At 48.4% G+C, this 27,331-nt stretch overlaps 1 protein-coding gene across 1 annotated transcript in view; it reads right to left on the reverse strand.

Moving 5' to 3' along the window:
- Positions 1–27,331, reverse strand: part of LOC123724033 (sister chromatid cohesion protein PDS5 homolog A) — a 118,628-nt gene that overhangs the window by 87,031 nt on the left and 4,266 nt on the right. Inside the window, exons 3-6 of the mRNA XM_082978307.1 lie at positions 9,180–9,383; positions 7,649–7,735; positions 6,243–6,340; positions 1,040–1,166 (exon numbers count right to left, since the gene is read on the reverse strand). Coding sequence (XP_082834433.1) covers positions 1,040–1,166; positions 6,243–6,340; positions 7,649–7,735; positions 9,180–9,383 — 516 coding nt within the window. The remainder of the gene's footprint in view (positions 1–1,039; positions 1,167–6,242; positions 6,341–7,648; positions 7,736–9,179; positions 9,384–27,331) is intronic.

The raw sequence follows: 27,331 nt of genomic DNA on the forward strand, positions 1-27,331 counted from the left end.
GTATCAGGTTGATCAGTATGGGGAGTTTTACCTTGTGGGCAGGTATCAGGTTGATCAGTATGGGGAGTTTTACCTTGTGGGCAGGTATCGGGTTGATCAGGATGGGGAGTTTTACCTTGTGGGCAGGTATCAGGTTGATCAGTATGGGGAGTTTTACCTTGTGGGCAGGTATCAGGTTGATCAGTACGGGGAGTTTTACCTTGTGGGCAGGTATCAGGTTGATCAGGATGGGGAGTTTTACCTTGTGGGCAGGTATCAGGTTGATCAGGATGGGGAGTTTTACCTTGTGGGCAGGTATCAGGTTGATCAGTACGGGGAGTTTTACCTTGTGGGCAGGTATCAGGCTGATCAGTACGGGGAGTTTTACCTTGTGGGCAGGTATCAGGCTGATCAGTACGGGGAGTTTTACCTTGTGGGCAGGTATCAGGCTGATCAGTATGGGGAGTTTTACCTTGTGAGCAGGTATCAGGTTGATCAGTATGGGGAGTTTTACCTTGTGAGCAGGTATCAGGCTGATCAGTACGGGGAGTTTTACCTTGTGGGCAGGTATCAGGCTGATCAGTACGGGGAGTTTTACCTTGTGAGCAGGTATCAGGTTGATCAGTACGGGGAGTTTTACCTTGTGGGCAGGTATCAGGCTGATCAGTATGGGGAGTTTTACCTTGTGGGCAGGTATCAGGCTGATCAGTATGGGGAGTTTTACCTTGTGGGCAGGTATCAGGCTGATCAGGATGGGGAGTTTTACCTTGTGGGCAGGTATCAGGCTGATCAGTACGGGGAGTTTTACCTTGTGGGCAGGTATCAGGTTGATCAGTATGGGGAGTTTTACCTTGTGGGCAGGTATCAGGCTGATCAGTACGGGGAGTTTTACCTTGTGGGCAGGTATCAGGTTGATCAGTACGGGGAGTTTTACCTTGTGGGCAGGTATCAGGCTGATCAGGATGGGGAGTTTTACCTTGTGGGCAGGTATCAGGCTGATCAGTACGGGGAGTTTTACCTTGTGGGCAGGTATCAGGCTGATCAGTACGGGGAGTTTTACCTTGTGGGCAGGTATCAGGTTGATCAGGATGGTGTCCAGTAGTTCCTGTGTGACTCCGTCTCCCTCCATTATTATAGAACTCATCAGGTCCAACATGTGCATCTGGACCTTCTGATTATGGCTGTTACTGTGGGGGGAGGGGGGGAGAGAGGGGGGGAGAGGGGAGAGGGGGGAGGGGGAGAGAGGGGGGGAGGGGGAGAGGGGGGGGGGAGAGAGAGGAGGGGATAGGGGGGAGGGGGGAGAAAGAGAGAGGAGAGGGGGAGAGAGAGAGGGAGGGGGAGAGACGTTAGAGAGAGGGGAAGGGGGGAGAGAGGTTAGAGAGAGGGAGGGGGAGAGAGAGGTTAGAGAGGGAGGGGGGGAGAGAGGTTAGAGAGGGAGGGGGGGAGAGAGGGAGGGGGAGAGACGTTAGAGAGAGGGGAAGGGGGGAGAGAGGTTAGAGAGAGGGAGGGGGAGAGAGAGGGGGAGAGAGGTTATAGGGGTATTTTTATTTAACCAGGTAGGCCAGTTGAGAACAAGTTCTCATTTCCAACTGCGACCTGGTCAAGATAAAGCAAAGCAGTGCGACACAAACAACAACACAGAGTTACACATAAACAAACATACAGTCAATAACAAAATAGAAAATTCTATATACAGTGTGTGGAAATGTAGTAAGATTAGGGAGGTAAAGGCAATAAATAGGCCATAGTGGCGAAATAATTACAATTTAGCAATGTAATTAGCGCGAGACAGGCTGTCATCATCGCCGCTATAAAGACAGGCTGTCATCATCGCCGCTATAAAGACAGGCTGTCATCATCGCCGCCGCTATAAAGACAGGCTGTCATCACCGCCGCCGCTATAAAGACAGGCTGTCATCACCGCCGCCGCTATAAAGACAGGCTGTCATCACCGCCGCCGCTATAAAGACAGGCTGTCATCACCGCCGCTATAAAGACAGGCTGTCACCACCGCCGCCGCTATAAAGACAGGCTGTCATCACCGCCGCTATAAAGACAGGCTGTCATCACCGCCGCTATAAAGACAGGCTGTCATCACCGCCGCTATAAAGACAGGCTGTCATCATCACCGCCGCTATAAAGACAGGCTGTCATCATCACCGCCGCTATAAAGACAGGCTGTCACCACCGCCGCTATAAAGACAGGCTGTCACCACCGCCGCTATAAAGACAGGCTGTCACCACCGCCGCTATAAAGACAGGCTGTCATCACCGCCGCTATAAAGACAGGCTGTCATCACCGCCGCTATAAAGACAGGCTGTCATCACCGCCGCCATAAAGACAGGCTGTCATCACCGCCGCCATAAAGACAGGCTGTCATCACCGCCGCCATAAAGACAGGCTGTCATCACCGCCGCTATAAAGACAGGCTGTCATCACCGCCGCTATAAAGACAGGCTGTCATCACCGCCGCTATAAAGACAGGCTGTCATCACCGCCGCTATAAAGACAGGCTGTCATCACCGCCGCTATAAAGACAGGCTGTCATCACCGCCGCTATAAAGACAGGCTGTCATCACCGCCGCTATAAAGACAGGCTGTCATCACCGCCGCTATAATGACAGGCTGTCAACACCGCCGCTATAATGACAGGCTGTCATCACCGCCGCTATAAAGACAGGCTGTCATCACCACCGCTATAAAGACAGGCTGTCATCACCGCTATAAAGACAGGCTGTCATCACCGCTATAAAGACAGGCTGTCCTCACCACCGCCGCTATAAAGACAGGCTGTCCTCACCACCGCCGCTATAAAGACAGGCTGTCATCACCGCCGCTATAAAGACAGGCTGTCATCACCGCCGCTATAAAGACAGGCTGTCATCACCGCCGCTATAAAGACAGGCTGTCACCACCGCCGCTATAAAGACAGGCTGTCACCACCGCCGCTATAAAGACAGGCTGTCATCACCGCCGCTATAAAGACAGGCTGTCACCACCGCCGCTATAAAGACAGGCTGTCACCACCGCCGCTATAAAGACAGGCTGTCACCACCGCCGCTATAAAGACAGGCTGTCATCACCGCCGCTATAAAGACAGGCTGTCACCACCGCCGCTATAAAGACAGGCTGTCACCACCGCCGCTATAAAGACAGGCTGTCATCACCGCCGCTATAAAGACAGGCTGTCATCACCGCCGCTATAAAGACAGGCTGTCATCACCGCCGCTATAAAGACAGGCTGTCATCACCGCCGCTATAAAGACAGGCTGTCATCACCGCCGCTATAAAGACAGGCTGTCATCACCGCTATAAAGACAGGCTGTCCTCACCACCGCCGCTATAAAGACAGGCTGTCATCACCGCCGCTATAAAGACAGGCTGTCATCACCGCCGCTATAAAGACAGGCTGTCATCACCGCCGCTATAAGTACAGGCTGTCATCACCGCCGCTATAAGTACAGGCTGTCATCACCGCCGCTATAAAGACAGGCTGTCATCACCGCCGCTATAAAGACAGGCTGTCATCACCGCCGCTATAAAGACAGGCTGTCATCACCGCCGCTATAAGTACAGGCTGTCATCACCGCCGCTATAAAGACAGGCTGTCATCACCGCCGCTATAAAGACAGGCTGTCATCACCGCTATAAAGACAGGCTGTCATCACCGCTATAAAGACAGGCTGTCATCATCACCTCTATAAAGACAGGCTGTCATCACCGCCGCTATAAAGACAGGCTGTCATCACCGCCGCTATAAAGACAGGCTGTCACCACCACCGCTATAAAGACAGGCTGTCACCACCACCGCTATAAAGACAGGCTGTCACCACCGCCGCTATAAAGACAGGCTGTCATCACCGCCGCTATAAAGACAGGCTGTCACCACCGCCGCTATAAAGACAGGCTGTCACCACCGCCGCTATAAAGACAGGCTGTCATCACCGCCGCTATAAAGACAGGCTGTCATCACCGCCGCTATAAAGACAGGCTGTCATCACCGCCGCTATAAAGACAGGCTGTCATCACCGCCGCTATAAAGACAGGCTGTCATCACCGCCGCTATAAAGACAGGCTGTCATCACCACCGCTATAAAGACAGGCTGTCATCACCACCTCTATAAAGACAGGCTGTCATCACCACCGCTATAAAGACAGGCTGTCATCACCGCCGCTATAAAGACAGGCTGTCATCACCGCCGCTATAAAGACAGGCTGTCATCACCGCCGCTATAAAGACAGGCTGTCATCACCGCCGCTATAAAGACAGGCTGTCATCACCGCCGCTATAAAGACAGGCTGTCATCACCGCCGCTATAAAGACAGGCTGTCATCACCACCGCTATAATGACAGGCTGTCATCACCACCGCTATAATGACAGGCTGTCATCACCGCCGCTATAATGACAGGCTGTCATCACCGCCGCTATAAAGACAGGCTGTCATCACCGCCGCTATAAAGACAGGCTGTCATCACCACCACTATAAAGACAGGCTGTCATCACCGCTATAAAGACAGGCTGTCATCACCGCCGCTATAAAGACAGGCTGTCATCACCGCCGCTATAAAGACAGGCTGTCATCACCGCCGCTATAAAGACAGGCTGTCATCACCGCCGCTATAAAGACAGGCTGTCATCACCACCGCTATAATGACAGGCTGTCATCACCGCCGCTATAATGACAGGCTGTCATCACCGCCGCTATAAAGACAGGCTGTCATCACCACCACTATAAAGACAGGCTGTCATCACCGCTATAAAGACAGGCTGTCATCACCGCTATAAAGACAGGCTGTCCTCACCACCGCCGCTATAAAGACAGGCTGTCCTCACCACCGCCGCTATAAAGACAGGCTGTCATCACCGCCGCTATAAAGACAGGCTGTCATCACCGCCGCTATAAAGACAGGCTGTCATCACCGCCGCTATAAAGACAGGCTGTCACCACCGCCGCTATAAAGACAGGCTGTCACCACCGCCGCTATAAAGACAGGCTGTCATCACCGCCGCTATAAAGACAGGCTGTCACCACCGCCGCTATAAAGACAGGCTGTCACCACCGCCGCTATAAAGACAGGCTGTCATCACCGCCGCTATAAAGACAGGCTGTCATCACCGCCGCTATAAAGACAGGCTGTCACCACCGCCGCTATAAAGACAGGCTGTCACCACCGCCGCTATAAAGACAGGCTGTCATCACCGCCGCTATAAAGACAGGCTGTCATCACCGCCGCTATAAAGACAGGCTGTCATCACCGCCGCTATAAAGACAGGCTGTCATCACCGCCGCTATAAAGACAGGCTGTCATCACCGCCGCTATAAAGACAGGCTGTCATCACCGCCGCTATAAAGACAGGCTGTCATCACCGCCGCTATAAGTACAGGCTGTCATCACCGCCGCTATAAGTACAGGCTGTCATCACCGCCGCTATAAGTACAGGCTGTCATCACCGCCGCTATAAAGACAGGCTGTCATCACCGCCGCTATAAAGACAGGCTGTCATCACCGCCGCTATAAAGACAGGCTGTCATCACCGCCGCTATAAAGACAGGCTGTCATCACCGCCGCTATAAGTACAGGCTGTCATCACCGCCGCTATAAAGACAGGCTGTCATCACCGCCGCTATAAAGACTACAGGCTGTCATCACCGCCGCTATAAAGACAGGCTGTCATCACCGCCGCTATAAAGACAGGCTGTCATCACCGCTATAAAGACAGGCTGTCATCACCGCCGCTATAAAGACAGGCTGTCATCACCGCCGCTATAAAGACAGGCTGTCATCACCGCCGCTATAAAGACAGGCTGTCATCACCGCCGCTATAAAGACAGGCTGTCATCACCACCGCTATAAAGACAGGCTGTCATCACCGCCGCTATAAAGACAGGCTGTCATCACCACCGCTATAAAGACAGGCTGTCATCACCGCCGCTATAAAGACAGGCTGTCATCACCGCCGCTATAAAGACAGGCTGTCATCACCACCGCTATAAAGACAGGCTGTCATCACCACCGCTATAAAGACAGGCTGTCACACCGCCGCTATAAAGACAGGCTGTCATCACCACCGCTATAAAGACAGGCTGTCATCACCACCGCTATAAAGACAGGCTGTCATCACCACCTCTATAAAGACAGGCTGTCATCACCGCCGCTATAAAGACAGGCTGTCGTCACCGCCGCTATAAAGACAGACAGACAGAGCGAGACAGACAGAGAGAGAGACAGAGAGACAGAGACAGAGAGACAGATTCTTACTTGATGACAGAGAAGAGAGTCTTGAAGAGTTGGATGAAGATGTCGTTGCAGTCCTCCAGCTCGAAGCAGATGTTGTAGGATTTAACCCACGCCAGGTTCTAGGTACACAAGGGGTTAAAATTACGGACATTCAGGACGGCGCTTCATAAAACAAACCCTCCCTGTTTGGAGTGTTTCAAACCTCTCACCTCCAGCAGGGTTGAAATATCTGTTCCAACTGCAGGGGATCTTGGGAAATATCTCAGTTGCATACTCATCACGTCCTCACGTCTCATCTTCTCAAAACCTATTGGATGAGAAAGCCAGGAAGGTCCCGCCCCTCTGACCTTTCTCCAATGGGTTTTGAGAACGAGACAAGGAGAGAGAGAGAGAGAGAGAGAGAGAGGACGTAGGCGAGGGAGATATTTCCTTACCGGTCCCCCAGCCTCTGACCTTTAACCCCCTTCAGCTGTCCCTTCAGTTGTTTAAAATTGGTTATATCGTAAACATTCATGTTTTTTTAAATGTAGCTTTATGGATATACTTTAAGATTAGACTAACTTAAGATTAGACTAATTTAAGATTAGACTAATTTAAGATTAGACTAATTTAAGATTAGACTAACTTAAGATTAGACTAACTTAAGATTAGACTTACTTAAGGTTAGACTAACTTAAGGTTAGACTGACTTAAGGTCCAGACTGACTTAAGGTCCAGACTGACTTAAGGTCCAGACTGACTTAAGGTCCAGACTGACTTAAGGTCCAGACTTAAGGTCAGACTTAAGGTCCAGACTTACTTAAGGTCCAGACTAACTTAAGGTCCAGACTAACTTAAGGTCCAGACTAACTTAAGGTCCAGACTAACTTAAGGGTCAGACTTAAGGGGTCAGACTTAAGGGGTCAGACTTAAGGGGTCAGACTTAAGGGGTCAGACTTAAGGGGTCAGACTTAAGGGGTCAGACTTAAGGGGTCAGACTTAAGGGTCAGACTTAAGGGTCAGACTTAAGGTCCAGACTTAAGGTCCAGACTTAAGGTCCAGACTTAAGGTCCAGACTTAAGGGTCAGACTTAAGGGTCAGACTTAAGGTCCAGACTTAAGGTCCAGACTTAAGGTTCAGACTTAAGGTCCAGACTTAAGGTCCAGACTTAAGGTCCAGACTTAAGGTCCAGACTTAAGGTCCAGACTTAAGGGGTCAGACTTAAGGGGTCAGACTTAAGGGGTCAGACTTAAGGGGTCAGACTTAAGGTCCAGACTTAAGGGTCAGACTTAAGGGGTCAGACTTAAGGGTCAGACTTAAGGGTCAGACTTATTAAAAAAAACTGATTTTAAGAATATGAAATTGAAGAAATAGATGGGGTTTAAGCCATAATTCTGACTTTGCGGCTGTGGTAACGAGTGGCGACGGTCTAACCCCTGACCTCTCACCTCCAGCAGGTAGAAGTATCTATTGAACTGCGGGCTCTTGGTGTCTTCCAGTCCTTTCAGCTGTCTGGTGATGAACAGGAAGATGTCCTGGACAGGAGGAAGGTCAAAGCGTATCAATCAGTCTTGGGTTATACATGGGTTATGGTTTTATAAAAGGGGTAATGTCCAAGATCGGGGAGGTGTATGGGTTATGGTTTTATAAAAGGGGTAATGTCCAAGATCAGGGAGGTGTATGGGTTATGGTTTTATAAAAGGGGTAATGTCCAAGATCAGGGAGGTGTATGGGTAATGTCCAAGATCAGGGAGGTGTATGGGTAATGTCCAAGATCAGGGAGGTGTATGGGTAATGTCCAAGATCAGGGAGGTGTATGGGTAATGTCCAAGATCAGGGAGGTGTATGGGTAATGTCCAAGATCAGGGAGGTGTATGGGTAATGTCCAAGATCAGGGAGGTGTATGGGTAATGTCCAAGATCGGGGAGGTGTATGGGTAATGTCCAAGATCAGGGAGGTGTATGGGTAATGTCCAAGATCAGGGAGGTGTATGGGTAATGTCCAAGATCAGGGAGGTGTATGGGTAATGTCCAAGATCAGGGAGGTGTATGGGTAATGTCCAAGATCAGGGAGGTGTATGGGTAATGTCCAAGATCAGGGAGGTGTATGGGTTATGGTTTTATAAAAGGGGTAATGTCCTTGACCAGGGAGGTGTATGGGTAATGGTTTTATAAAGGGTAATGTCCAAGATCAGGGAGGTGTATGGGTAATGGTTTTATAAAAGGGGTAATGTCCAAGATCAGGGAGGTGTGGGGGTTATGGTTTTATAAAGGGTAATGTCCAAGATCGGGGAGGTGTATGGGTAATGTCCAAGATCAGGGAGGTGTAGGGGTTATGGTTTTATAAAAGGGGTAATGTCCAAGACCAGGGAGGTGTATGGGTAATGTCCAAGATCAGGGAGGTGTATGGGTTATGGTTTTATAAAAGGGGTAATGTCCAAGATCAGGGAGGTGTATGGGTAATGGTTTTATAAAGGGTAATGTCCAAGATCAGGGAGGTGTATGGGTAATGTCCAAGATCAGGGAGGTGTATGGGTTATGGTTTTATAAAAGGGGTAATGTCCAAGATCAGGGAGGTGTGGGAGGTGTATGGGTTATGGTTTTATAAAAGGGGTAATGTCCAAGATCAGGGAGGTGTATGGGTAATGGTTTTATAAAGGGTAATGTCCAAGATCAGGGAGGTGTATGGGTAATGTCCAAGATCAGGGAGGTGTATGGGTTATGGTTTTATAAAAGGGGTAATGTCCAAGATCAGGGAGGTGTATGGGTAATGGTTTTATAAAGGGTAATGTCCAAGATCAGGGAGGTGTATGGGTTATGGTTTTATAAAGGGTAATGGTTGTATAGGGGTTATGGTTGTGTGGAGGTTAGATGAAGGTTATAACCAGGTACCTTCAGTTTGTCGTGTGAGGTGTAAGGGGTTATGGTTGTATAGGGGTTATGGTTGTGTGGAGGTTAGATGAAGGTTATAACCAGGTACCTTCAGTTTGTCGTGTGAGGTGTAAGGGGCCTCAGGGGCGTAGATCCTGAAGATGTCAGCCAGGCAGCAGGCCACCAGGAGACGAACATCCTTGTTGGGGTTCCTCAGGAAGAACTCTGAGGCCAGATGGAGAGCCAGGTTCAGATACTGCTGCTTCTCTTCCTCGCTGTCCTGGTCCATGTCCATGTAGGTCTTCACCACCATCTACAGAGAGAGAGAGAGAGATGATTGGTTAAGGTCTAGTCCATGTAGGTCTTCACCACCATCTACAGAGAGAGAGAGAGAGATGATTGGTTAAGGTCTGGTCCATGTAGGTCTTCACCACCATCTACAGAGAGAGAGAGAGAGAGATGATTGGTTAAGGTCTGGTCCATGTAGGTCTACTGATTGGTTAAGGTCTGGTCCATGTAGGTCTTCACCACCATCTACAGAGAGAGAGAGATGATTGGTTAAGGTCTGGTCCATGTAGGTCTACACTACCATCTAGAGAGAGAGAGATGATTGGTTAAGGTCTGGTCCATGTAGGTCTACACTACCATCTAGAGAGAGAGAGAGAGAGAGATGATTGGTTAAGGTCTGGTCCATGTAGGTCTACACTACCATCTAGAGAGAGAGAGAGAGAGAGATGATTGGTTAAGGTCTGGTCCATGTAGGTCTACTGATTGGTTAAGGTCTAGTCCATGTAGGTCTACACCACCATCTAGAGAGAGAGATGATTGGTTAAGGTCTAGTCCATGTAGGTCTACACCACCATCTAGAGAGAGAGAGAGATGATTGGTTAAGGTCTGGTCCATGTAGGTCTACTGATTGGTTAAGGTCTAGTCCATGTAGGTCTACACCACCATCTAGAGAGAGAGAGATGATTGGTTAAGGTCTGGTCCATGTAGGTCTTCACTACCATCTAGAGAGAGAGAGAGATGATTGGTTAAGGTCTGGTCCATGTAGGTCTACACTACCATCTAGAGAGAGAGAGATGATTGGTTAAGGTCTGGTCCATGTAGGTCTACTGATTGGTTAAGGTCTGGTCCATGTAGGTCTACACCACCATCTAGAGAGAGAGAGATGATTGGTTAAGGTCTGGTCCATGTAGGTCTACTGATTGGTTAAGGTCTAGTCCATGTAGGTCTACACCACCATCTAGAGAGAGAGAGATGATTGGTTAAGGTCTGGTCCATGTAGGTCTACTGATTGGTTAAGGTCTAGTCCATGTAGGTCTACACCACCATCTAGAGAGAGAGAGATGATTGGTTAAGGTCTGGTCCATAAAGTTTAGGATTGGTTGGTATCCAGATTTCCATTCCGTTTCTGTACCATACAGGGGTATACAGTATTACACACAAAAGGGACGCTATTTATAATAATAATCCAGGAGGGGGGGTTGAATGTCTCTGCTGGAACCAAGAAGCTTGACATCTAGCTAGCATGTTAGCATGTTAGCATGTTAGCATGTTAGCATGTTAGCATGTTAGTATGTTAGTATGTTAGCATTTTAGTATGTTAGCATGTTAGCATGTTAGCATGTTAGTATGTTAGCATTTTAGCATGTTAGCATGTTAGCATGTTAGCATGTTAGCAAAACCAAAGCTGCATAGCTGGAGCCCTGAGCTGGAGATCAGTGATCTGACACATCTGAGATGTTTATTTTTTCCAAAAAGTCTCTCTAAAAAGGTCGTGAAGACCTATACTAGACTTGGGGGGCGATATACCGTGTAAAAATGTTGAAATACCGACGGAAAGTCCTATACCGTCAGCATTTTGAAATAGCCCTTTATACAGTTTATAAGACAGAGACACAGACAGACAGACAGACAGACAGACAGACAGACAGACAGACAGACAGACAGACAGACAGACAGACAGACAGGACAGACAGGACAGACAGGACTTGTCAATTGATTTCTGGTCCAAAGGACTCCAACACAATCTGATGAAGTGATTGGTGGATAATGTTTGTTCTTATTTTTTTTAAAGGTGACATATGCAGAAATCACTCTGCCATTTCCTGGTTGCTAAAATTCTAATTGTTTTCTTAATTTCTAATTGGTGCAACGATTCTCCTACGCTTGTTTTGTCAACATCTAAACGGCTGAAAATACAATATTTTTTGGGGTGTTTGAAGCTGGTGTACAAAACCGAAATTAAAAAAAGACAAGAACTGGAAGCATAGAAACGGCGAAAAATAGAACAGATCTACCGCTAGTTAGACTGGCTTTCAATGAGAAGGATAGATCTATAACACATAGAACAGATCTACCGCTAGTTAGACTGGCTTTCAATGAGAGGGACAGATCTATAACACATAGAACAGATCTACCGCTACTTAGACTGGCTTTCAATGAGAAGGATAGATCTATAACACATAGAACAGATCTACCGCTACTTAGACTGGCTTTCAATGAGAAGGATAGATCTATAACACATAGAACAGATCTACCGCTAGTTAGACTGGCTTTCAATGAGAGGGACAGATCTATAACACATAGAACAGATCTACCGCTACTTAGACTGGCTTTCAATGAGAAGGATAGATCTATAACACATAGGACAGATCTACCGCTACTTAGACTGGCTTTCAATGAGAAGGATAGATCTATAACACATAGAACAGATCTACCGCTACTTAGACTGGCTTTCAATGAGAAGGACAGATCTACAACACATAGAACAGATCTACCGCTACTTAGACTGGCTTTCAATGAGAAGGACAGATCTACAAAACTCACATTTCTATGTGAATTTGGTCAAGTCGCCCCAAAAAGTTTAAACTCCACTAGCAATCTGTAGCCTAAGATCTCTCTAGACTGGATACTACATACAGTCGAGCAGAGTGAGTTCTCTCTCTAGACTGGATACTACATACAGTCGAGCAGAGTGAGTTCCCGCTCTAGACTGGATACTACATACAGTCGAGCAGAGTGAGTTCTCTCTCTAGACTGGATACTACATACAGTCGAGCAGAGTGAGTTCCCTCTCTCTAGACTGGATACTACATACAGTCGAGCAGAGTGAGTTCCCTCTCTAGACTGGATACTACATACAGTCGAGCAGAGTGAGTTCCCGCTCTAGACTGGATACTACATACAGTCGAGCAGAGTGAGTTCTCTCTCTAGACTGGATACTACATACAGGCGAGCAGAGAGTTCCCTCTATAGACTGGATACTACATACAGTCGAGCAGAGTGAGTTCCCTCTATAGACTGGATACTACATACAGTCGAGCAGAGTGAGTTCCCGCTCTAGACTGGATACTACATACAGTCGAGCAGAGTGAGTTCCCTCTATAGACTGGATACTACATACAGTCGAGCAGAGTGAGTTCCCTCTCTAGACTGGATACTACATACAGTCGAGCAGAGTGAGTTCTCTCTCTAGACTGGATACTACATACAGTCGAGCAGAGTGAGTTCCCTCTCTCTAGACTGGATACTACATACAGTCGAGCAGAGAGTTCTCTCTCTCTAGACTGGATACTACATACAGTCGAGCAGAGTGAGTTCCCTCTCTAGACTGGATACTACATACAGTCGAGCAGAGTGAGTTCCCTCTCTAGACTGGATACTACATACAGTCGAGCAGAGTGAGTTCCCTCTCTCTAGACTGGATACTACATACAGTCGAGCAGAGAGTTCTCTCTCTCTAGACTGGATACTACATACAGTCGAGCAGAGTGAGTTCCCTCTCTCTAGACTGGATACTACATACAGTCGAGCAGAGTGAGTTCCCTCTCTAGACTGGATACTACATACAGTCGAGCAGAGTGAGTTCCCTCTATAGACTGGATACTACATACAGTCGAGCAGAGTGAGTTCCCTCTCTAGACTGGATACTACATACAGTCGAGCAGAGTGAGTTCCCTCTCTAGACTGGATACTACATACAGTCGAGCAGAGTGAGTTCCCTCTCTCTAGACTGGATACTACATTCAGTCGAGCAGAGTGAGTTCCCTCTCTCTAGACTGGATACTACATACAGTCGAGCAGAGTGAGTTCCCTCTCTAGACTGGATACTACATTCAGTCGAGCAGAGTGAGTTCCCTCTATAGACTGGATACTACATACAGTCGAGCAGAGTGAGTTCCCTCTATAGACTGGATACTACATACAGTCGAGCAGAGTGAGTTCCCTCTCTAGACTGGATACTACATACAGTCGAGCAGAGTGAGTTCCCTCTCTAGACTGGATACTACATACAGTCGAGCAGAGTGAGTTCCCTCTCTAGACTGGATACTACATACAGTCGAGCAGAGTGAGTTCCCTCTCTCTAGACTGGATACTACATACAGTCGAGCAGAGTGAGTTCCCTCTCTCTAGACTGGATACTACATACAGTCGAGCAGAGTGAGTTCCCTCTCTAGACTGGATACTACATACAGTCGAGCAGAGTGAGTTCCCTCTCTCTAGACTGGATACTACATACAGTCGAGCAGAGTGAGTTCCCTCTCTCTAGACTGGATACTACATACAGTCGAGCAGAGTGAGTTCTCTCTCTAGACTGGATACTACATACAGTCGAGCAGAGTGAGTTCCCTCTATAGACTGGATACTACATACAGTCGAGCAGAGTGAGTTCCCTCTATAGACTGGATACTACATACAGTCGAGCAGAGTGAGTTCCCTCTCTCTAGACTGGATACTACATACAGTCGAGCAGAGTGAGTTCCCTCTATAGACTGGATACTACATACAGTCGAGCAGAGTGAGTTCCCTCTCTAGACTGGATACTACATACAGTCGAGCAGAGTGAGTTCCCTCTCTCTAGACTGGATACTACATACAGTCGAGCAGAGTGAGTTCCCTCTCTCTAGACTGGATACTACATACAGTCGAGCAGAGTGAGTTCCCTCTATAGACTGGATACTACATACAGTCGAGCAGAGTGAGTTCCCTCTATAGACTGGATACTACATACAGTCGAGCAGAGTGAGTTCCCTCTCTAGACTGGATACTACATACAGTCGAGCAGAGTGAGTTCCCTCTATAGACTGGATACTACATACAGTCGAGCAGAGTGAGTTCCCTCTCTAGACTGGATACTACATACAGTCGAGCAGAGTGAGTTCCCTCTCTCTAGACTGGATACTACATACAGTCGAGCAGAGTGAGTTCCCTCTCTAGACTGGATACTACATACAGTCGAGCAGAGTGAGTTCCCTCTCTAGACTGGATACTACATACAGTCGAGCAGAGTGAGTTCCCTCTCTCTAGACTGGATACTACATACAGTCGAGCAGAGTGAGTTCCCTCTCTCTAGACTGGATACTACATACAGTCGAGCAGAGTGAGTTCTCTCTCTAGACTGGATACTACATACAGTCGAGCAGAGTGAGTTCCCTCTATAGACTGGATACTACATACAGTCGAGCAGAGTGAGTTCCCTCTATAGACTGGATACTACATACAGTCGAGCAGAGTGAGTTCCCTCTCTCTAGACTGGATACTACATACAGTCGAGCAGAGTGAGTTCCCTCTATAGACTGGATACTACATACAGTCGAGCAGAGTGAGTTCCCTCTCTAGACTGGATACTACATACAGTCGAGCAGAGTGAGTTCCCTCTCTCTAGACTGGATACTACATACAGTCGAGCAGAGTGAGTTCCGTCTCTCTAGAATGGATACTACATACAGTCGAGCAGAGTGAGTTCCCTCTATAGACTGGATACTACATACAGTCGAGCAGAGTGAGTTCCCTCTATAGACTGGATACTACATACAGTCGAGCAGAGTGAGTTCCCTCTCTAGACTGGATACTACATACAGTCGAGCAGAGTGAGTTCCCTCTATAGACTGGATACTACATACAGTCGAGCAGAGTGAGTTCCCTCTCTAGACTGGATACTACATACAGTCGAGCAGAGTGAGTTCCCTCTCTAGACTGGATACTACATACAGTCGAGCAGAGTGAGTTCCCTCTCTCTAGACTGGATACTACATACAGTCGAGCAGAGTGAGTTCTCTCTCTAGACTGGATACTACATACAGTCGAGCAGAGTGAGTTCCCTCTCTAGACTGGATACTACATACAGTCGAGCAGAGTGAGTTCCCTCTATAGACTGGATACTACATACAGTCGAGCAGAGTGAGTTCCCTCTATAGACTGGATACTACATACAGTCGAGCAGAGTGAGTTCCCTCTCTCTAGACTGGATACTACATACAGTCGAGCAGAGAGTTCCCTCTATAGACTGGATACTACATACAGTCGAGCAGAGTGAGTTCCCTCTATAGACTGGATACTACATACAGTCGAGCGGAGTGAGTTCCCTCTCTAGACTGGATACTACATACAGTCGAGCGGAGTGAGTTCCCTCTATAGACTGGATACTACATTCAGTCGAGCAGAGTGAGTTCCCTCTCTAGACTGGATACTACATACAGTCGAGCAGAGTGAGTTCCCTCTATAGACTGGATACTACATACAGTCGAGCAGAGTGAGTTCCCTCTATAGACTGGATACTAAATACAGTCGAGCAGAGTGAGTTCCCTCTATAGACTGGATACTACATTCAGTCGAGCAGAGTGAGTTCCCTCTCTAGACTGGATACTACATACAGTCGAGCAGAGTGAGTTCCCTCTATAGACTGGATACTACATACAGTCGAGCAGAGTGAGTTCCCTCTATAGACTGGATACTAAATACAGTCGAGCAGAGTGAGTTCCCTCTATAGACTGGATACTACATACAGTCGAGCAGAGTGAGTTCCCTCTCTAGACTGGATACTACATACAGTCGAGCAGAGTGAGTTCCCTCTCTAGACTGGATACTACATACAGTCGAGCAGAGTGAGTTCCCTCTCTAGACTGGATACTACATACAGTCGAGCAGAGTGAGTTCCCTCTCTAGACTGGATACTACATACAGTCGAGCAGAGTGAGTTCCCTCTATAGACTGGATACTACATACAGTCGAGCAGAGTGAGTTCCCTCTATAGACTGGATACTAAATACAGTCGAGCAGAGTGAGTTCCCTCTATAGACTGGATACTACATACAGTCGAGCAGAGTGAGTTCCCTCTCTAGACTGGATACTACATACAGTCGAGCAGAGTGAGTTCCCTCTCTAGACTGGATACTACATACAGTCGAGCAGAGTGAGTTCCCTCTCTCTAGACTGGATACTACATACAGTCGAGCAGAGAGTTCCCTCTCTCTAGACTGGATACTACATACAGTCGAGCAGAGTGAGTTCCCTCTCTCTAGACTGGATACTACATACAGTCGAGCAGAGTGAGTTCCCTCTCTCTAGACTGGATACTACATACAGTCGAGCAGAGTGAGTTCTCTCTCTCTAGACTGGATACTACATACAGTCGAGCAGAGTGAGTTCCCTCTCTCTAGACTGGATACTACATACAGTCGAGCAGAGTGAGTTCTCTCTCTAGACTGGATACTACATACAGTCGAGCAGAGTGAGTTCCCTCTATAGACTGGATACTACATACAGTCGAGCAGAGTGAGTTCCCTCTATAGACTGGATACTACATACAGTCGAGCAGAGTGAGTTCCCTCTCTCTAGACTGGATACTACATACAGTCGAGCAGAGAGTTCCCTCTCTAGACTGGATACTACATACAGTCGAGCAGAGTGAGTTCCCTCTATAGACTGGATACTACATTCAGTCGAGCAGAGTGAGTTCCCTCTCTAGACTGGATACTACATACAGTCGAGCAGAGTGAGTTCCCTCTATAGACTGGATACTACATACAGTCGAGCAGAGTGAGTTCCCTCTCTAGACTGGATACTACATACAGTCGAGCAGAGTGAGTTCCCTCTCTAGACTGGATACTACATACAGTCGAGCAGAGTGAGTTCCCTCTCTCTAGACTGGATACTACATACAGTCGAGCAGAGTGAGTTCCCTCTCTAGACTGGATACTACATACAGTCGAGCAGAGTGAGTTCCCTCTCTAGACTGGATACTACATACAGTCGAGCAGAGTGAGTTCCCTCTATAGACTGGATACTACATACAGTCGAGCAGAGTGAGTTCCCTCTCTAGACTGGATACTACATTCAGTCGAGCAGAGTGAGTTCCCTCTCTAGACTGGATACTACATACAGTCGAGCAGAGTGAGTTCCCTCTCTAGACTGGATACTACATACAGTCGAGCAGAGTGAGTTCCCTCTCTAGACTGGATACTACATACAGTCGAGCAGAGTGAGTTCTGGAATAAAACCAGCTCCCATTACTAATGTACAACTGGAATAAAACCAGCTTGAATAGAACTAGATGAACCATTTTAAGAAAATGTAAACTCTCATTCTCTCTCCCGCTCAACAGAGACTCAACTCCACTCGAAGAACAGAGAGACTCAACTCCACTCGAAGAACAGAGAGACTCAACTCCACTCGAAGAACAGAGAGACTCAACTCCACTCGAAGAACAGAGAGACTCCACTCGAAGAACAGAGAGACTCAACTCCACTCGAAAAACAGAGAGACTCAACTCCACTCGAAAAACAGAGAGACTCAACTCCACTCGAAGAACAGAGAGACTCAACTCCACTCGAAGAACAGAGAGACTCAACTCCACTCGAAGAACAGAGAGACTCAACTCCACTCGAAGAACAGAGAGACTCAACTCCACTCGAAGAACAGAGAGACTCAACTCCACTCGAAGAACAGAGAGACTCAACTCCACTCGAAGAACAGAGAGACTCAACTCCACTCGAAGAAGAGAGAGACTCAACTCCACTCGAAGAAGAGAGAGACTCAACTCCACTCGAAGAAGAGAGAGACTCAACTCCACTCGAAGAAGAGAGAGACTCAACTCCACTCGAAGAAGAGAGAGACTCAACTCCACTCGAAGAAGAGAGAGACTCAACTCCACTCGAAGAAGAGAGAGACTCAACTCCACTCGAAGAAGAGAGAGACTCAACTCCACTCGAAGAAGAGAGAGACTCAACTCCACTCGAAGAAGAGAGAGACTCAACTCCACTCGAAGAAGAGAGAGACTCAACTCCACTCGAAGAAGAGAGAGACTCAACTCCACTCGAAGAAGAGAGAGACTCAACTCCACTCGAAGAAGAGAGAGACTCAACTCCACTCGAAGAAGAGAGAGACTCAACTCCACTCGAAGAAGAGAGAGACTCAACTCCACTCGAAGAACAGAGAGACTCAACTCCTCTAACACTAGGACCCAGCAGACACCTCTTCTTCCTCAGTGTGTCTCCAAGGCTCAGAGTAACAGCAACCAAGCAGACAGAATGGGGGGGGGATGGGTGCTGAAACAGGAAGGAGAATGATCTCTCTCTGTCTGTCTGTAACGGGCCTGGTTTCTAGCCCCGTGTCGTTATGTTTATGAGAATAGCTGAGCTGGAAGGGACCGGTTAGTAGGTAGGGTTTTAAAATCTATTAAAACGCAAAAAACCTGCTACCCAAATACATTCTACTGTTTGATAACATCTCTCTCTCTCTCTCTCTCTCTCTCTCTCTCTCTCTCTCTCTCTCCCCTTGTGTTTTGTAAAGAGGTAACAATGCTTCGCTGAGTGCTGTTTGTTACACATGATAACATGTTATATTCAGCAGACTGACGACTATTTTAACGACAGCTCTATTTTTTTTTTTTTTTTAAACATAGAAAAATAAAGCTTTCGTTCTTTTATTTTCATTTTCTAATTTTAACCTTTATTTCAAACTTGGCGAGAGCTAATGTAATATAAACAGGTGTAGTCGCTATTTCTGAAGCAGTAAGGACATTGGCCATAGGAAGAGAAGGTGAAGGACATTTTGCTATTTCTGAAGAGGGTAAAAACATGTCATTTAAGAGAAAAAACTAACATAGGCGCATTAGCCAAGGCCATGTGTACATTTATGACAGCTGGGTCATACTGTCAGGAGGACACAGGAAGGAAGATGGTAGGTTAAAAACGATCATGCAATTCATGTATTATTAATTTTTTTTGTTGTATGACCATAAAGTGGGTTCCCGCCACCATTATAATCGAACCAGGAAGCAGATATGGGCGTTATTGGACGTAAACAAGCAAAGAACTCAGACTGAAAGATAATTGAGGCAGATGGACTAAGGGGAGTAATTGCATTTACATATGGGGATGTACCTATATGCTGTGTGTTTATTAAAGCAGAGACGGTCCTCAGGGGGGGAAGTTGGATGTTCCGCGGACCAACTCGGCTTTTGCTACTTTTGTATTAAAGTCTATATTGAATTTACAAGTTCTTGTAAAAAAAAAGTGTTATATTTCTGAGGCAATATTCCACGACACGGCCAACCGGGGGAACAGTGGGGGTTAACTGCCTTGTTCAGGGGGCAGAACGACAGATTTGTACCTCGTCAGCTCGGGGGATTCGATCCAGCAACCTTTCGGGTTACTAGTCCGACGCTCTGACCACTAGGCTACGCTGCCGCCCTTCTCCGATTGGTTATATTATGTACCTGCATTCTTATAACAATATAAAGCAGTTAAGTAGTACTTTAAAGTATTTTATATTTAAGTCGGTTTTTTTGGGTGTATTTTACTTGTACTTCAATACATTCCAAAAGAAAATATTGTACTTTTTACTACATTTATTTTCCCTGATACCCAAAGTATTTGTTACATTCTGACAGGAAAATGGTCCAATTCACACACTTATCAAGAGAACATCCCTGGTCGTCCCTACTGCCTCTGATCTGGAGGACTCACTAAACAGAGAACATCCCTGGTCATCCCTACTGTCTCTGATCTGGAGGACTCACTAAACAGAGAACATCTCTGGTCATCCCTACTGTCTCTGATCTGGAGGACTCACTAAACAGAGAACATCCCTGGTCATCCCTACTGTCTCTGATCTGGAGGACTCACTAAACAGAGAACATCCCTGGTCATCCCTACTGCCTCTGATCTGGAGGACTCACTAAACAGAGAACATCCCTGGTCATCCCTACTGTCTCTGATCTGGAGGACTCACTAAACAGAGAACATCCCTGGTCATCCCTACTGCCTCTGATCTGGAGGACTCACTAAACAGAGAACATCCCTGGTCATCCCTACTGCCTCTGATCTGGTGGACTCACTAAACAGAGAACATCCCTGGTCATCTCTACTGCCTCTGATCTGGAGGACTCACTAAACAGAGAACATCCCTGGTCGTCCCTACTGCCTCTGATCTGGAGGACTCACTAAACACAAATACTTCCTTTGTAAATTATATCTGAGTGTTGGAGTGTGGCCCCTGGCTATCTGTAAATAAATAAAATTAAAAATGAGAAAAATGGTGCTGTCTGCTTTGTTGAATATAAGAAATTTCAAATATATACTTTTACTTTTGATACTTCAGTACTTTTAAAAACCAAATACTTTTAGACTTTTACTCAAGTAGTATTTTACTTTCACTTTTACTGGAGTCATTCTCTATTAATAAGGTATCTTTACTTTTACTACAGTATGACAAACTGGGTACTTTTTCCCCCACCACCTCTATAAAGACAAAAACCCTGACCTTCACAGCCACTCAGAACACCCCAGTTCCAGTCATTACTGGGTCAGAACCCCCCAGTTCCAGTCATTACTGGGTCAGAACCCCCCAGTTCCAGTCATTACTGGGTCAGAACCCCCCCAGTTCCAGTCATTACTGGGTCAGAACCCCCCAGTTCCAGTCATTACTGGGTCAGAACCCCCCCAGTTCCAGTCATTACTGGGTCAGAACCCCCCAGTTCCAGTCATTACTGGGTCAGAACCCCCCCAGTTCCAGTCATTACTGGGTCAGAACCCCCCAGTTCCACTCAGAACCCCCCAGTTCCACTCAGAACCCCCCAGTTCCAGTCAGAACCCCCCAGTTCCAGTCATTACTGGGTCAGAACCCCCAGTTCCAGTCATTACTTGGTCAGACCCCCCCAGTTCCAGTCATTACTGGGTCAGAACCCCCCAGTTCCAGTCATTACTGGGTCAGAACCCCCCCCGTTCCAGTCATTACTGGGTCAGAACCCCCCCGTTCCAGTCATTACTGGGTCAGAACCCCCCAGTTCCACTCAGAACCCCCCAGTTCCAGTCATTACTGGGTCAGAACCCCCCAGTTCCAGTCATTACTGGGTCAGACCCCCCCAGTTCCAGTCATTACTGGGTCAGAACCCCCCAGTTCCAGTCATTACTTGGTCAGAACCCCCCAGTTCCAGTCATTACTGGGTCAGAACCCCCCAGTTCCAGTCATTACTGGGTCAGACCCCCCCAGTTCCAGTCATTACTGGGTCAGAACCCCCCAGTTCCAGTCATTACTGGGTCAGAACCCCCCAGTTCCACTCAGAACCCCCCAGTTCCAGTCATTACTGGGTCAGAACCCCCCAGTTCCAGTCATTACTGGGTCAGACCCCCCCAGTTCCAGTCATTACTTGGTCAGAACCCCCCAGTTCCAGTCATTACTGGGTCAGAACCCCCCAGTTCCAGTCATTACTGGGTCAGACCCCCCCAGTTCCAGTCATTACTGGGTCAGAACCCCCCAGTTCCAGTCATTACTGGGTCAGAACCCCCCAGTTCCAGTCATTACTGGGTCAGAACCCCCCAGTTCCAGTCATTACTGGGTCAGACCCCCCCAGTTCCAGTCATTACTGGGTCAGAACCCCCCAGTTCCAGTCATTACTGGGTCAGAACCCCCCAGTTCCAGTCATTACTGGGTCAGAACCCCCCCAGTTCCAGTCATTACTGGGTCAGAACCCCCCAGTTCCACTCAGAACCCCCCAGTTCCAGTCAGAACCCCCCAGTTCCAGTCATTACTGGGTCAGACCCCCCCAGTTCCAGTCATTACTTGGTCAGAACCCCCCAGTTCCAGTCATTACTGGGTCAGAACCCCCCCAGTTCCAGTCATTACTGGGTCAGAACCCCCCAGTTCCACTCAGAACCCCCCAGTTCCAGTCATTACTGGGTCAGAACCCCCACAGTTCCAGTCATTACTGGGTCAGAACCCCCCAGTTCCACTCAGAACCCCCCAGTTCCACTCAGAACCCGTTTTAACCAGCGAACATTGATACACATTCAGACATTCAGCTCTTGATTTTAACATGGGTCGTTGAGACTGTGAATTCAGTCAGTTTATACCATTTTAAATCCATCCAACTTTAAAGCTGGGAATCCGTACTTGGTGAAACTACCGCGTCGTTTTAAAGACATTATACAACAAGAAAGAAGTGTATTCAAAAAACTAACGAACACCGAATTCCCTCTCTGACGTCACGGCGCATTCGGAAAGTATTCAGACCCCTTGACTTATTCCATATTTTGTTACATTACAGCCTCGTTCTAAAACGGATTCAATTAATTGTCATCCTCCTCAATCTACACACAATACCCCATGATGACAAAGTGAAAACAAGTTTTTTTTCCTCTCGAAATTTTGCCAAATAAGTATTCAGACGTTTTGCTGTGAGCTCAGATACTTCCTGTTTCCATTGATCATCCTTGAGTTGTTTTTACCACTTGGAGTCCACCTGTGGTAAATTCAATTGATCTGGCATTGATTTGCAAGCACCAAGACTCTTCCTAGAGCTGGCCGCCCGGCCAAACTGACCAATCAGAGGGGGAGAAGGGTCTTGGTCAGGGAGGTGAACCAAGAACCCGATGGTCACTCTAACAGAGCTCCAGAGTTCCTCTGTGGAGATGGGAGAACCTTCCAGAAGGACAACCATCTCTGTAGCACTCCACCAAATCAGGACTTTATGGTAGAGTGGCCAGACGGAAGCCACTCCTCAGTAAAAGGCACATGACAACCCGCTTGGAGTTTGACCAAAAGGCACCTAAAGGACTCAGACTATGAGAAACAAGATTCTCTGGTCTGATGAAACCAAGATTGAACTCTTTGGCCTGAATGCCAAGCATCACGTCTGGAGGAAACCTGGCACCATCCCTACGGTGAAGCATGGTGGTGGCAGCATAGTGCTGTGGGGATGTTTTTCAGCAGCAGGGACTGGGAGACATGTCAGGATCGAGGGAAAGATGAACGGAGCAAAGTATAGAGAGATCCTTGATGAAAACCTGCTCCAGAGCGCTCAGGACCTCAGACTGGGGTGAAGGTTCACCTTCCAACAGGACAACGACCCTAAGCACACAGCCAAGACAACGCAGGAGTGGCTTCAGGACAAGTCTCTGATTGTCCATGAGAGGCCCAGCCAGAGCCCGGACTTGAAGCCGATGGACCATCTCTGGAGAGACCTGAAAATAGCTGTGCAGCGACGCTCCCCATCCAACCTGACAGAGCTTGAGAGGATCTGCAGAGAAGAATGGGAGAAACTCCCCAAATACAGGTGTACCAAGCTTGTAGCGTCATACCCAAGAAGACTTGAGGCTGTAATCACTGCCAAAGGTGCTTCAACAAAGTACTGAGTAAAGATTCTGAATACTTATGTAAATTTGATATTTCATTTTAATTTTTTGGACCATTTTTTTTATAAAAACATGTTTTTGCTTTGTCATTATGGGGTATAGGTTGATTAAAGGGGGAAAAAACGATTTAATCTATTTTAGAATAAGGCTGTAAGGTTGGCGGGCCTGGGCAGCTCCAGTCTCCAGGGGCCTAATTGGAGTCACACTTTTCCACCACCCGTAGTAAAACCCACCTGATATAAACTAATTTTCTAAACTGAAGATCAGGATTCGGTGATTATTGGAGTCAGGTGTGTTAGCTGGGGGGGGGGGGGGGGGGGGCAAAACAATGACACCAATAAGGCCCTCGAGGATTGGAGTTGCCCAGACCTGCCCGGAAACTAAATGTGGGAAAAAAAATGAATACTTTTCTAATGCACTGCATGTAGGACAGAGCTGCTACTCTGCTGAACGCACCTCACCGCCGTTTCATTAACAAAACAACAGGGGGAGAAAGGAGCCAGGGGGCCAACGGGGGAGAAAGGAGCAGGGGGCCAACGGGGGGAGAGAGGGGCCAGGGGGCCAACGGGGGAGAAAGGAGCAGGGGCCAACGGGGGGAGAAAGGGGCCAACGGGGGGAGAGAGGGGCCAACGGGGGGGAAAGGAGCCAGGGGGCCAACGGGGGGAGAGAGGGGCCAACGGGGGGGAGAAAGGAGCAGGGGGCCAACGGGGGGAGAAAGGGGCCAACGGGGGAGAAAGGAGCAGGGGGCCAACGGGGGGAGGAAAGGAGCCAGGGGGCCAACGGGGGGAGAGAGGGGCCAACGGGGGGAGAAAGGAGCAGGGGGCCAACGGGGGGAGGAAAGGAGCCAGGGGGCCAACGGGGGGAGAGAGGGGCCAACGGGGGGAGAAAGGAGCAGGGGGCCAACGGGGGGAGAAAGGAGCAGGGGGCCAACGGGGGGAGGAAAGGAGCCAGGGGGCCAACTGGGGGAGAGAGGGGCCAACGGGGGGAGAAAGGAGCAGGGGGCCAACGGGGGGAGGAAAGGAGCCAGGGGGCCAACGGGGGGAGAGAGGGGCCAACGGGGGGAGAAAGGAGCAGGGGGCCAACGGGGGGAGGAAAGGAGCCAGGGGGCCAACGGGGGGAGAAAGGAGCCAGGGGGCCAACGGGGGGAGGAAGGAGCCAACGGGGGCCAACGGGGGGAGAAACTTCCCTCCCATCCGCCTCCACACAGCCTGACACAATATGCCTCCCACACACTTCCCTCCCATCCAACCTCCACACAGCCATGACACTTCCCTCCCATCCGCCTCCACACAGCCATGACACTTCCCTCCCATCCGCCTCCACACAGCCATGACACTTCCCTCCCATCCAACCTCCACACAGCCATGACACAATATGCCTCCCACACACTTCCCTCCCATCCAACCTCCACACCGCCATGACACTTCCCTCCCATCCGACCTCCACACAGCCATGACACTTCCCTCCCATCCAACCTCCACACAGCCATGACACTTCCCTCCCATCCGACCTCCACACAGCCATGACACTTCCCTCCCATCCGCCTCCACACAGCCATGACACTTCCCTCCCATCCGCCTCCACACAGCCATGACACTTCCCTCCCATCCGACCTCCACACAGCCATGACACTTCCCTCCCATCCGACCTCCACACAGCCATGACACTTCCCTCCCATCCGCCTCCACACAGCCATGACACAATATGCCTCCCATCCGACCTCCACACAGCCATGACACTTCCCTCCCATCCGCCTCCACACAGCCATGACACTTCCCTCCCATCCAACCTCCACACAGCCATGACACTTCCCTCCCATCCAACCTCCACACAGCCATGACACAATATGCCTCCCACACACTTCCCTCCCATCCAACCATGACACTTCCCTCCCATCCAACCTCCACACAGCCATGACACTTCCCTCCCATCCGCCTCCACACAGCCATGACACTTCCCTCCCATCCAACCTCCACACAGCCATGACACTTCCCTCCCATCCAACCTCCACACAGCCATGACACTTCCCTCCCATCCAACCTCCACACAGCCATGACACAGTAAACAAACGCTGTCCTGGGCTACCATACATAAGCTCTTTTCACACTGCCGAGCCAAGCTGTACTGGGTTAAGCCTGGTTAAACATCCCCCAGCTAGTGGAAACATACCGGAAATACCTCATATGAAAATACAACATTCGCACCAGTACTGTTGGGTTGGCACGGTAGAGAGAACAAGGTATTAGTGGGCAGTCAGTGGGCTCTCTCTGAGGCCCAATCAGAAGCCATCACTTGGTCTTTGTAGGAGGCCCAATCAGAAGCCATCACTTGGTCTTTGTAGGAGGCCCAATCAGAAGCCATCACTTGGTCTTTGTAGGAGGCCCAATCAGAAGCCATCACTTGGTCTTTGTAGGAGGCCCAATCAGAAGCCATCACTTGGTCTTTGTAGGAGGCCCAATCAGAAGCCATCACTAGGTCTTTGTAGGAGGCCCAATCAGAAGCCATCACTAGGTCTTTGTAGGAGGCCCAATCAGAAGCCATCACTTGGTCTTTGTAGGAGGCCCAATCAGAAGCCATCACTTGGTCTTTGTAGGAGGCCCAATCAGAAGCCATCACTTGGTCTTTGTAGGGGGCCCAATCAGAAGCCATCATTAGGTCTAGGAGTCAGCTCATTGGACAAACAGACTGAAATGGTGATCCACATGACAAAGCGGACCATGCATGTTGAGGTTTAGGCTGGTAGGAATATAGTCAGAACCCATACCCAGCGCTAGCTAGCTAGCTGTGTTTTTATATAGTCAGAACCCATACCCATCGCTAGCTAGCTAACTGGGTTTTTATATAGTCAGAACCCATACCCAGCGCTAGCTAGCTAACTGTGTTTTTATATAGTCAGAACCCATACCCAGCGCTAGCTAGCTAGCTGTGTTTTTATATAGTCAGAACCCATACCCAGCGCTAGCTAGCTAACTGGGTTTTTATATAGTCAGAACCCATACCCAGCGCTAGCTAGCTAACTGGGTTTTTATATAGTCAGAACCCATACCCAGCGCTAGCTAGCTAACTGGGTTTCTATATAGTCAGAACCCATACCCAGCGCTAGCTAGCTAACTGGGTTTTTATATAGTCAGAACCCATACCCAGCGCTAGCTAGCTAACTGTGTTTTTATATAGTCAGAACCCATACCCAGCGCTAGCTAGCTAGCTGTGTTTTTATATAGTCAGAACCCATACCCAGCGCTAGCTAGCTAACTGGGTTTTTATATAGTCAGAACCCATACCCAGCGCTAGCTAGCTAACTGGGTTTCTATATAGTCAGAACCCATACCCAGCGCTAGCTAGCTAACTGGGTTTTTATATAGTCAGAACCCATACCCAGCGCTAGCTAGCTAACTGGGTTTCTATATAGTCAGAACCCATACCCAGCGCTAGCTAGCTAACTGGGTTTTTATATAGTCAGAACCCATACCCAGCGCTAGCTAGCCGGCCAACCGTGGTTTTTAAACGAAAGTCTGTCATGTGATCCGCGTTAGGGTTAGGCCGTCGTTGTAAATAAAAACGTGTTCTTAACTGACTTGTTAAATCAAATAAATGATAGACTAGTATAAAGTAGTCCTCTGCTGAGAAGTGTTTGAGGTTCTGGTAAGTAGTAGTGCACTATATAGGGAATAGGGTGCTATTTGACACCTAAGCCTTAGTTTTTAGTCTGTTGATATTGACCTAGACCCAGGAAGAGAGCCTGTAGCTGTGTGTGTGTGTGTGTGTGTGTGTGTGTGTGTGTGTGTGTGTGTGTGTGTGTGTGTGTGTGTGTGTGTGATACCTGGTTCACAGCTAGGTTGCC

Source organism: Salmo salar, chromosome 08 (assembly GCF_965601325.2).
Source record: "Salmo salar chromosome 08, fSalSal1, whole genome shotgun sequence".
Lineage (NCBI taxonomy): Eukaryota > Metazoa > Chordata > Actinopteri > Salmoniformes > Salmonidae > Salmo > Salmo salar.